Below are 12,566 nucleotides of genomic sequence, written 5' to 3' on the forward strand. Positions count from 1 at the left end.
AAGTTACTGGATATTGCTGTTCTAGAAGTCAAGCTGAGATAAATATTTCCTGACTTTAGAGATAAGTCAGTAATAGCAGAAAGATATTAATTTTCAAATCAAAAGAAGAGGGAGTTCTACCAAGCAAGTACTTAGGTTTCTTTCTGTCTAAAAGCTCATATTGTATAATGGTATATTGAGTAGATTGTTGATCCAGGAGATAGTGTTGTCCCTAAGAACTGTGAATTAAAGTCTGTAATCATTTTTCCCCCCTCACACACTGAAGGCAAGTAGCGGGTCTGAGAGTGGGAGCCCAAAAAGAAGAGGCCAGAGGCAGCTGAAAAAACAGTAAGTCTTTCATGGGGGAAATTATTCAATCTAGTAGTTTCAAACTTGTCAGCATTTCTAGGACTGCCTTCATTGTGTCTTTAGTCTACTCCAGGTCCTTTAGTCTGCTCCTGTCTCTCTTACTAGCTCGGGTGACTATCTACCCTGACCTGTTGCAATAGCAGCAGCAGCATTGGAAACCCAGGATTCTCAGTTTAACACATGGAAGGAGTCCACGTATACTCGGGCTGTTATTTGGGATCAATCTCAGCTTCTTCCATTGGATTAACCCAATTAGCCCATTGATTTTTTTCAGACAAATATGTATAAATAACAAGTACAGAGGTATTTGGTATTGTAGTATGCAAGGAACAAATGTAGATTTGCCATTTTTATGGCAGAATTATATTGGCTGAACATCCATTTTGGTAAGAAATTACATGTTGTTGTTTCTGTATAATTTTAATATTGCAGTTCATAAGCCAGAAAAATTTAATTTGTGGACTTAATGTGAAGTTTCTTTATAACATAGATTTATATGTTCATTATGTTTTAATTTAAAAAGTTCTTATTTATATGATGAAATTATTTGATTTTTTTTGAGAAATGATTTTTAAAGTCATTTTTTGGAGAGGGTGTGAATCCTGTTGACAATCTGAGTTCTATAGCTTCTCTCGAAAATGTAGGTATTCAAAACTTTGTATACCAGTTCAGGGGTTCTCATGTTAAACAACTGTCCATGGCTTCTATTAAGAGCTCTAGGTACATATTCTGTGTTGGAAAATATTATTAATCTTTAGTAAGTGGCCTAAGGCAAGTCATTTGAGATTTTAAAACCCATTTCCTCATCTCCAAAAAAAAGTAATACTGTCTCCCCAACAGGATTATTAGAAACTATGCTAAGATTTTGTGACATTAAGTAAATGTAGGGTATTACAGAGCCTTACAGAAGAGTCAAGTACTTAATATTGCCCTGCTAGAGTGCATTCAGTTTTCATTTGTGTTTTAGAGAAATGGTAACTGTAAGCAAACTGCACTTGTCATCTTAGAAGGCTTTTGTTCTATCCCAGTCTCATGGTCTGGTTGGGAGACTATTATCTGCTTACTGGTATCATGGCCTTTTGAGTATCTTTCCTGAAATGTCCACCTTGATTACACCCTGGGAAATCCACACATGTAATCATTACTTCACTATCTGGCTACATTCCTTTGGTCTCTTGACTGCAAGTTAAATGGTGCTGTGCTTGAATTCTTGACTTCCTATTTTAATGGCCTTATTTGTGTGTGCAGAAGCCAGCGTTTTTTTCAGTCACTGTATAATACATTGCACTTACTCTGGTTACTGGCTCATATTCTTGTCAGCCTTTTTTTTTTTTTTTTTTTTTGGAGACAGGGTCTCACTCTGTTGCTCAGGCTGGAGTGCAGTGGCTTGATCTCAGCTCACTGCACCCTTGGCCTCCTGGACTTAATTGAACCACCTAAGCCACCCAAGTAGCTGGGACTACAGGCATGTGCTATCATGCCCAGCTAAGTTTTTAAAAATTTATTGTAGAGATGGGGTCTCAGCTATGTTTCTCAGGCTGGTTTCAAACTCCTGAGCTCAAGCAGTCCTCCAGCCTTGGTCTCCTGGGATTACAGGTGTGGGCCAGTGTGCCCCACCACTTAACAGTCTTAAGAATTCCCCAAATTTGCCAACCTTCAGTAGCATGTGTGGACCTTTCTTTTCCTGAGTAGAACTTCTTAGTTCCTTGCAGAGTGGGATCTGTCTTCTTTCTCATATTGCTTCCCTACCCTAGGGCTCTTCCATAGGAACTGCCTTGGGCTGAGGTAGGAAGTTCCCCTCAGGTTCGTGTGTTTGAACACTGGGCTAGTCTTCCTTTCTGCTATTCTCTGGCCAGCTGGTGAGTATTGTGGATTTACAGAGAGCTCTTCCCCTGAGTCACCAGTTGAGATTCCTGAAAGATTAATTAGAGGAGGTCTTGTAGCTGCTAACACTCAAGTTGCAAGGCACAGCACTTTAGGAGGCTTCCGTGATCCAAGCTGAGCAAGTGTAACATAACCTAATGTGTGGGCCCATGCATTTCAGAATTGAGAGAGACTCACTCAGAGAGTGAAAGGTTTGAAATATTGGCACAAAGAAACGCTTTTCTGAAACCCTTCAGATTTTATTCACACATTTTAGAGTTTTTAAGAAGGAACAATTTTGTAAAATTGGTTTAAAAAAATTAATTCCAGGCCGGGCGCGGTGGCTCAAGCCTGTAATCCCAGCACTTTGGGAGGCCGAGACGGGCGGATCACGAGGTCAGGAGATCGAGACCATCCTGGCGAACACGGTGAAACCCCGTCTCTACTAAAAAAAAAAATACAAAAAACTAGCCGGGCGAGGTAGCGGGCGCCTGTAGTCCCAGCTACTCAGGAGGCTGAGGCAGGAGAATGGCGTAAACCTGGGAGGCGGAGCTTGCAGTGAGCTGAGATCCGGCCACTGCACTCCAGCCTGGGCTACAGAGCGAGACTCCGTCTCAAAAAAAAAAAAAAAAAAAAAAATTCCAAACTTTAGGAAAGTTGCAAGAATGAAAGTGCAGTACAAAGGACACCGTGTATACTTTACCCAGATTTTTTTTTTTGCTTCATTTTTGCTTCATTTGCTTTATTGTTGTGGGTGCTATTTATTTAAGAGAGAGGGTCTTGCTCTGTCGCCCAGGCTGAGTGCAGTGGTGCAATCTTGGCTCTCTGCAGCCTCGATCTCCTGAGCTTAAGTGATCCTTCTACCTCAGCCTCCCAAGTAGCTGGTACAACAGGCGTGGGCCACCATGCCTGATTTTTGTATTTTTGTAGACATAGAGGTCTCACTGTGTTGCCCTGGCTAGTCTCAAAGTCCTGGCCTCAAGTTATCCTCTGACCTTGCTCTCCCAAAGTGTTGAGATTAGCAGACGTGAGCCACTGCACCCAGACTGTGTATGTTTGTATATATACACACATAATGTTTTTTATTAACTATTTGAGACTAAAATTCATAGAATTTTACCTTCTACCCCTTTCCCTTAAATATGTAAGGTATATTTCTTAAAAATAAGAAAATTCTCTTTTATAAGCACAGTATAGTACAGTTTTAACTTAGGTTTAAAACATTGCTGATGTACTTTTTTTTTTTTTTTTTTTTTTTGAGACAGAGTCTGGCTCTGTCGCCAGGCTGGAGTACAGTGGCGTGATCTCAGCTCACTGCAACCTCTGCCTCCTGGGTTCATGCCATTCTCCTGCCTCAGCCTCCCGAGTAGCTGGGACTGTAGGCATGTGCCACCATGTCCAGCTAATTTTTTGTATTTTTCATAGAGATAAGGTTTCACCATGTCGGCCAGGGTGGTCTCGATCTCTTGACCTTGTGATCAGCCTGCCTTGGCCTCCCAAAGTGCTGGAATTGCAGGCTCGAGCCACCGTACCCGGTTACTGATATACTTTTGTCTAATTCATATTCCAGTTTTGTCAGTTGACCCAGTAAAGTCTTTCATAATATTTTTCCATCTCTACTACAGGATTTAGTTTAGGGTCAGTTACTGCAATTAGTTGCATGTCTGGTCTCTTCTTTTTTTTTTTTGATTATTATTATACTTTTAAGTTCTAGGGTGCATGTACACAGCGTCCGGGTTTGCTACATATGTATACATGTGCCATGTTGGTGTGCTGCACCCATTAACTCGTCATTTACATTAGGTATATCTCCTAATGCTATCCTTCCCTGCTCCTCCTGCCCCACGACAGGCCCCGGTGTGTGATGTTCCCCACCCCGTTTCCAACTGTTCTCATTGTTCAATTCCCACCTATGAGTGAGAGCATGCGGTGTTTGGTTTCCTGTTCTTGCGATAGTTTGCTGAGAATGATGGTTTCCAGCTTCATCCATGACCTTGCAAAGGACATGTCTGGTTTCTTTAATTGAAGTGATCCTCTTGCTTCAGTCTCCCCAGTAGTTGGGACTACAGGCATGTACCACCACATCCAGCTGTATTCATATTTTTAAAGCTTGGAAGAAGTTATATAGCACAATGTACCTGCACAATATTTAAAATTTTTAAAAATTAGTTGGCATCGTTTAATTGAGAGATGGTGCATAACAATCTGTGTTTTTAGCTTCTTTTGAGAAAATTTGGTAATGCTGGCTCATGTAACAGTGACGGACCAAGAGTTCTCCATTTTGTTCTCATCTGGCCCCTGTGAGTATCTTGAGATTGTATCTCTGACTTAGAGTCATACAAACAAAACATTGAATTTTATTTGACCAACTCATGCTGTTTTGATTGAACTCTTTTTTTCGTGCATTACCTGTTAATGTTACCCAAATTTGCTCAATGTTGTATAAGATTTTTGTTGACTCCTCATCCTGATGGTTTTGTTTTGTTGTTGTTTTTGAGACAGCATTTTATTCTTACTAGGTGGGAGTGCAGTGCAGTGGCACATTCACAGCTCCCTGCAGCTTTGACCTCCTGGGCTCAAGTGATTCTCCCACCTTAACCTCCTGAGTAGTTGGGACTAGTAGGCGCATACCACCACACAAGGCTAATTTGTTAATTTTTTGTAAAGACTGGGTCTCACTCTGATGTCCAGGCTGGTCTTGAACTCCTTGGTTCAAGCCATCCTCCCACCATGGCCTTCCAAAGTGCTGGGATTACAGGCATGAGCCCCTGTGCCTGGCCCTTTTCCAGTGTTTTGAATTGGAGATTGTCACATATCTGTAACACAGTGGAAGGGAATCACTGTTAGCCTCAGATTTCCTATGATCATTGGAATTTTTATGAAAGGCATCCTTTCTTGGGGAAATCCACTGAAGATTGAAGAAACAAAAGTAGCTACTTCCCTCTTTTCCAGATGTCTTCTAAGTGGAGGAAAAAGGAGTTTTCTTTTTTACAGTTAATAGCAAACCTTACCAATTCTTGGTCAAAGTTCTGGCTCATTATATTTAAAAGTAGCTTTTGTTCATTTCCTACTTTATAGTTGATTAGAGTTGATTTGTCTTTCTTAGGATTTGTGTCTAGCCAACCACCTTTTCCCAATAAAGGAAGAAAATTACGTACATTTAAGTTGCATTTTGACTTTTTCCATGTCTGTTTACATTGCCTTGCGGCCTTTTGGCTAAATCTTGGTATTTTTCTCCCTAATTCTCAAAATTTTGGGAAAAATTTAGTTGAATTTTGTGTTTTTACGATATCTAGGGGATTCTGTTAATGGCCTCTTAAGCTGGATATTATGTTTCCTTTGGTACACATTTGTGTGTGTGTCTGTATTCTTTTTTTTTTATTATTATACTTGAAGTTGTAGGGTACATGTGCACAACGTGCAGGTTCGTTACATGTGTATACATGTGCCATGTTGGTGTGCTGCACCCGTTAACTCGTCATTTACATTAGGTGTATCTCCTAATGCTATCCCTCCCCCTCCCCCCACCCCACGACAGGCCCCGGTGTGTGATGTTCCCCTTCCTGTGTCCAAGTGTTCTCATTGTTCAGTTTCCAGCTATGAGTGAGAACATGTGGTGTTTGGTTTTTTGTCCTTGTGATAGTTTGCTGAGAATGATGGTTTCCAGCTTCATCCATGTCCCTACAAAGGACATGAACTCATCCTTTTTTATGGCTGCATAGTATTCCATGGTGTATATGTGCCACATTTTCTTAATCCAATCTATCATTGATGGACATTTGGGTTGGTTCCAAGTCACATTTTTTTGCTCACGATCTGGTATCTTAAACTATCCTTTATTGTAGCCTGACTTACAATGTATGGCTTAGTGGTGGAGTCTTGATAAGATTTGTGTTTTATAAGAGGCCAGTAATGTAGGAGAGGACAGCAGTTTCACATGTGGGAGAGCCTTATACATCTGTAGGGATGGGAAGTAATTTCTTTGTAACCTGCTCAGTCACTTTTTTCACTTCACCCATTCTTCACAGTGACTTAGTATTGCTGGTCCTTACTATCTTTTTTCTTGTTCTTGTAAATTAAAAGGAAACTTGAAAGAATCCAACCAGTTTCAAATATACATACACACACACTTAGGCCTTTTAAACGCTGAGTTTTTCAGATACTCCTAGGATGTGTAAGCCTGGCTTTAATGTTTTCTGATTCTTTGGTCCTCAGTGAGTTATGATTGAGAGTAGCAGGGCTGAGGGTTGGTGATATGGCCAAGCAACTCATTTCCTCACTGCACTTCAGTTTCCTTCTCTGGGAGGAGAGCTTTAGACTAGTTGATTTGCTAAGTTTTTTTTTTTTTTTTTGCATTCTTATATTGGGAGATTCTAAGTCTCCCGATTGTTCATAAGTCTAAATCTGTAATCTAACTGGAAAACTCTAGCCTCAACACATCAATTCTCTGTGTTTGCTGTCTCCCATACTTGTAGAAGTGGACCTCATTGGTAGCCCTGGTTTAGGTTCTCAATTCCTGGGGGAGATACGGTAATTAGAATTTATTGGTGACTGTGGATCTTTCTTGTCTGAAGGAATAGCTGTTCATATTCTTTCAAGCATGCTTCTCCTTGTCTCCAGTGTGACTGTATAAGCACCCTCTGAGGGGTAAACTGTTGTGGACTTGGTCTAAGGGAGACTGCAGACTCATGTGCTGGTCTCCCACTTACTGTAAACATCTTCCTTCCTTCCTTCCTGGTGATCACCTTATATTCCTTGGATTCTTAGCAAATATTTATTGTACTATGCTCCGGGGAAGCAGAATTAGACCAGTGTCCAGAGTGTATATATGAAGGTCTTTGTTTTAAAGAGACTGAAGGATATTAGGCAATACTAACAGGCCTTTCTGTCTTACCAGTAGCACCCCTACCTGTCTGACTGATTGATTGTGCATTCTTTAATTTTTTTTTTTTATCCTAACAAAGAAACATCTCCATTTGCCTGACTTTGGCTAATCTCTGGTACAAAGTTGGAACAAAAAGGCTTGGTGTACAAGGAGCCATCTGCTGGAGAAATGCATATGAAAACACGCAGTGCTAGTAGAAGTTGAGTAATATTTATAAAAGCGCTCCACTGACTGTCCATGGAAGGCCTGAATTGTTGTTTTTTCCCCCCTAAGGTCTCTACCAATTCAGGTATAGGGTGACTGTTGTAGCTTTTAGGAAGGTTCTCAATCTGCAGATCAGCCACCTCCTTTTAGTAAGCTTTCACTGTTACTTTGACCTGTTCTCCCAAGAAGAATATTGATTTGACTTTGCAGTTCTGTAGCTATTGTCTTTAGTATGACCTCATTCCCTATAAAGTGACCCATAGACAAATTGGTATTGTTTTATTTACAGAGACACCTCAGGCACTTGCCTGTCAGTTTTTTTCCTAGGTATTTCATGCCCAGCAGCTGTTTACGTTTCTTTCCTCTTCCCTGCAGGTGAGAAATGAGTGAGGTCCCTGCAATATCTTGTTTGATTTTCAAGTAAACTAAAACTGTTTGGGGTAGTAGGACACCTGTAGGTTATGACTCTTTCAAGCCTTCTAAGATCTCAAGGAGCAAAGGAACATCTACTGTATCTAATAATAAAAACTACATCTGTAGCTGAACAGATTATTTAGTTATATGATAGGTTTATTGTTGAAAAATAATTTTAGGGACTGTTTCCTTAAATGTATTCTAAAGACTTACAGTATCTAGTATAGTGGTTCTCAGAGTTTCTTCCCGGTACCAACATTATTTGAATTTGTTGAAATTCATATTTTTTAGGCCTCACCTGAGACCTACCGCATCAGAAAGTCTAAGGCCCAGAAATTTTTTTTATGGGGGATGGGGCAAATGGGGGCAGGGTTTCGCTCTTATCACCTAGGCTGGAGTACAGTGGCAAAATCACAGCTCACTGCAACCTCAAACTCCTGGGTTCAAGTGATCCTTCTGCCTCCTTAGCCTGCTTAGTAACTAGGACTGTAGACATACTCCACCAGGCCTGTCTCAATTTTAAAATTTTAACTTTAATTTTTTAGAGAGGTGTCTTGTGTTGCTCAGATTGGTTTCGAACTCCTGGACTCAAGTGATCCTCCCGCCTTGGCCTCCCAAAGTGCTAGGATTACAGGCATGAACCATCTCACTTGGCCCAGAAATCTTTTTTAACAAGCCCTTTAGGTGGTTCTGATACATTCTAAAGTTTTGGAACCACTGATCTTGTGCATGTTGTGGTTTCAGTCTTGTCAGTAATAGCAGTAAATTAAAAAAATACATATATATCCATTTTTATTTATTTTTGTTACTGGAGATAAAATAGGAATAGATATTATGTAGTCCAGGAAGGATCACAATTCAAGTTTAAACGGAGCTAGAATCTCTCTTAGCATATCTGAAATATGCATGTTCTGCCCTTTGGATAGTAACATTGAAATTGGTTTTGTTGGATCATTTATCTTGAAGGATTCTTTTAGAAAAAAATTATTTTGTTTTGCTTTGATCACAGAGAAAAATGGAAACAGGAACCCTCAGAAGATGAACAGGAGCAAGGCACCAGTGCAGAGAGTGAGCCAGAGCAAAAGAAAGTAAAAGCCAGAAGACCTGTGCCCAGAAGGTGCACTGTTTGCTTAAAATCTCTACTTCTGGATGAGCTTAATCTGCCATAGATTGGGAAGGATGATGTCGTGCTAGAATGAGAGCTTTAATGAGATACATTGTGTTTTGATTCTGGGTTTTAGATGTCTGTGGTTCACTTTCAGTCAGCCTACACTGCAGGTCTTACTGATTCTTTCTTCACAGACTAGCTATCATGGGGCAAACATGTCTTCCGCTTTTAGTAAAACTCCTTATATGTTTGGCCAGAGTACAGTCTCTTTTTGGGAGAACAAATTGTTTAAAACACTGTTTGCCTGGCTTAAAGCATACTTGAGTGGTTTATTACCTTGTTCATAAAATCTATATAACATTAAACAAATATTCTGATTGTGTAGAGAAGGAGGTAGGCTGAAATAGCAGCAAATTATGCTAATTTTCGATAAGACAGATGGCAGCCTAAGATAGTGATGACAGGAAAAGGGAGTCAGAAGACAGACAGGTCCCAGGAAAAATTACCTTCTTATAGTATTGCTTAGAATGGGCTCAGCAAACTATGCCCTTTGGGCCAAATTTAATCTAGCACCTATTTTTATATGGCCTGTGAGCTAAGAATAGTTTTTATAGGTGAACATTTCTAATTTACAGTTTAAGGATAGAGAGCACTAAATTTGAACTCCAATTAAGTGAAATGTTATCCCCTCAAAAACAATTCTGTTCTCATTGGTAGATATATAGCAGTAAATGTACTTGATTATTTCATTTTGAATTTTATAAAAAGTTTGTGAAAATTTATTTTCTTTCATTACGTTAAGGACGTTTTGCCCCATTTTGCCTCTTGGCTGGCAGAGCCTAAAGTATTTACTCTCTGGCCATTTACAGAAAAAGTTTGCTAACCTCTGACCTAGGACATTGTGCTTACCCCCCAACCCCAGCAGGGGAATTTGTCAACTGAATTTTATCTTATTTTATCTCATTGTAAGCTTCAAGACTGAAATGTCACACCAGTTCTGTCTTTTAGAATTTTACTCATTATTTATTATATCCTTTATCATCTGTCTAGGTTTGGTTATGAGAAAGGTATGGGAGGTATGAGAGAAAGAGATAATAAATGTGATCATGAGTTTTCATTTCTCTCCCTCTCTTACTTCTTTCACCTTTTTATCACTGATGGAATATTTGGGGATTTCCTTATGTGAGCTTCTAGACTGTGGCTTTCAGTCCTGGCCATCTCCCTGGTCTGTCGAAGTTAATTCTGTGACAGGGCACACAGTCTCTTAGGTAGTCTTTATGTATAGTTACTTCTTGTGCGTTGCTTTCTTCACACAGATAATAGCATCCTCTGCTTCTTGTTCTGTAGGTTTCTTTATCCTGGAAATCCTTTCGTATTAGTATACAGAAAACTCTTTTTTTTAATGAGTACATGGTACTGTTTAGTTCCTAGTTGAAGAATATTTAGAGTTTTCTTAATGTTTTGTTATTGCAAATAATGCTATAGTGAATACTTTATTATGCCTGTTTAGGTGTATATCAGTAGGATTAATTCCTACAAGTAAAACTGTTAATTCCTACAAGTAAAATAGTTTGATAGCTATTTCCAATTTGTCTGCCAAAGAGATACTACCATGAACAAAATGCTGTGTATGTGTTTTTATATCACGTCATCCTGATGAACATTTGTGAAATATTCACATTCTTTCCCATAAATGATTGAGGATTATCAGCATTAGAAAGAATGACCCTCCTGTTGAAAATCCAAATTTCTAGTGAATTAGAATTTCAGGGAGTAGGGCCCAAGAATATGCATGTTTATCATTCCCCAAGTGAAATGTTACATTCTGATGTATGAACCACTGCTCTGGGAAATACTGTAATATAAAGTAGACACCAAATGATAGAGTGAAGACTTAGCTTTTTGTTTCTCTTCTCATTTTAGAACAGTGCCCAAACCTCGTGTTAAAAAGCAGCCTAAGACTCAGCGTGGAAAGAGAAAAAAGCAAGATTCTTCTGATGAGGATGATGATGACGACGAAGCTCCCAAAAGGCAGACTCGTCGAAGAGCGGCTAAAAATGTTAGGTAAGTTGTGCCCCAGAATGTTTCACTGGTGCAGTGTGATAAAGTAGTTGGTTAGAGTTTGGTTCTCATAAGTTCGGGGTTGTGCACTTAATAGATAAAAATAACAACCTATGTCCTGAGGTTGTTTTCAGAAATCTGGTTAGCTTTCTTGCAAAAAGAATGGTATTGAGCCAAGGGGAATATGAAAAGAGTAGCAATAGCTCATTTGAAGCCTTCGTTCCTGCTAAAGAACCACCACAAGTTCACCTCCTGTCCAATGGTGACTTAGTGGCATTATCTTCATTTCGTAACTTTTTTTTCATTAAAGATATTTGGATTATATTTCTACTTCTGAATTGCTCTTTTGAGTCACAGACATTTTTCTGAGGTTCAACTTAATGTGTTGCTACTTGAATCTAATTTTATCAAGTACTAATAGGATATGAAGCATTAATAGGAATTATTATTAGTGAAATAGGCCAGACACAGTGGCTCATGCCTGTAATTCCAACAATTTGGGAGGCCAAGGCAAGCACATTGCTTGAGCCCAGGAGTTTGAGATCAGCCTGGACAACAGGGTGAGACCCTGTCTTTACAAAAAGTAAGAAAAAGCCAAGTGTGGTGGCAGCATGCACCTGCATTCCCAGCTACTTGGGAGGCTGAGGTGGGAGAATCCTGGGAGATGGAGGTTGCAGTGAACTGAGATCATGCCATTGCACTCCAGCCTAGGCGAAAAAGCTAGATTCTGTCTCAAAAAGAAAAAAAAAAAAATGAAATAAAGAAACAGATATATGCAAACACTAGTAGTTTACTTTATAGAAATCAAGTATTTTTTTTTTTAGATTTTACAGATTTCTTTTGTTCTACTTGGAGATGGTGAAAATGAATCCTAGAGACATTCATAACTTATTCAGTGTATCCAGTTAATAATTCCAAAGCTAGGTCTAGGCTTTGAGTATGCTAGTATATAGCCTAGCACTTTTTCTTACTATAACTGTACTACATCCAGGATTGTTTTTCTTTCTTGTGACTCAATCATTTGTTGTTAAATGGGAAGTTACATATATTATATATATATATATATATAGAGAGAGAGAGAGAGAGAGTTATATATGTGTGTATATATATTTTTTGAGACAGTTTTGCTCTGTTGCCTAGGCTAGAGTGCAATAGCACGATCTCGGATCACTGCAACCTCCACCTCCCAGATTCAAGTGATTCTCCTCCCTCAGCCTCCGGAGTAGCTGGGATTACAGGCGCCTGCTGTGCCGGCTAATTTTTGTATTTTTAGTAAATACGGGGTTTCACCATCTTGGCCAGGCTGGTCTCTAACTCCTGACCTCGTGATCCACCTTCTTCAGCCTCCCAAAGTGCTGGGATTACAGGTGTGAGCCTCCATGCCTAGCCAGTGTTTTTCTTTTTCGTTTTGTAAACCATCAAGTACTTGTGTTGAAGCTTCCAACAGTTTGGGAATACTTAAATTTCATATTCTTGTTACTGGGAGACAACAAACAGGGTTGAAATTTTTAATTTTAGAAATATTGCTTCTCTTTTTGCCTGATTAAATGGTAGTACATTTTTTCTTCCATTATGCTTTTTCTTCTTTTGTGGTAGTCTGCTTTTTTGCATAATAATCTGATACTAAAAAATGAAAAAAATAGAAGTGTCCTTATAGTTTTATTTATCTTGCTTACACAAATT

At 39.3% G+C, this 12,566-nt stretch overlaps 1 protein-coding gene across 7 annotated transcripts in view; it reads left to right on the forward strand.

The window, feature by feature from the left end:
* Positions 1–12,566, forward strand: part of CHD2 (chromodomain helicase DNA binding protein 2) — a 130,003-nt gene that overhangs the window by 29,318 nt on the left and 88,119 nt on the right. For 4 of the 7 annotated variants that reach the window (XM_028851326.2, XM_028851327.2, XM_015143064.3 and 1 more), the window contains 3 exons: positions 266–327; positions 8,724–8,831; positions 10,746–10,886. In XM_028851326.2, coding sequence (XP_028707159.1) covers positions 266–327; positions 8,724–8,831; positions 10,746–10,886 — 311 coding nt within the window. The remainder of the gene's footprint in view (positions 1–265; positions 328–8,723; positions 8,832–10,745; positions 10,887–12,566) is intronic. The other 3 variants (XM_077940421.1, XM_077940422.1, XM_015143067.3) reach the window with 1 other exon arrangement.

This window comes from Macaca mulatta, chromosome 7, assembly GCF_049350105.2.
Source record: "Macaca mulatta isolate MMU2019108-1 chromosome 7, T2T-MMU8v2.0, whole genome shotgun sequence".
NCBI lineage: Eukaryota > Metazoa > Chordata > Mammalia > Primates > Cercopithecidae > Macaca > Macaca mulatta.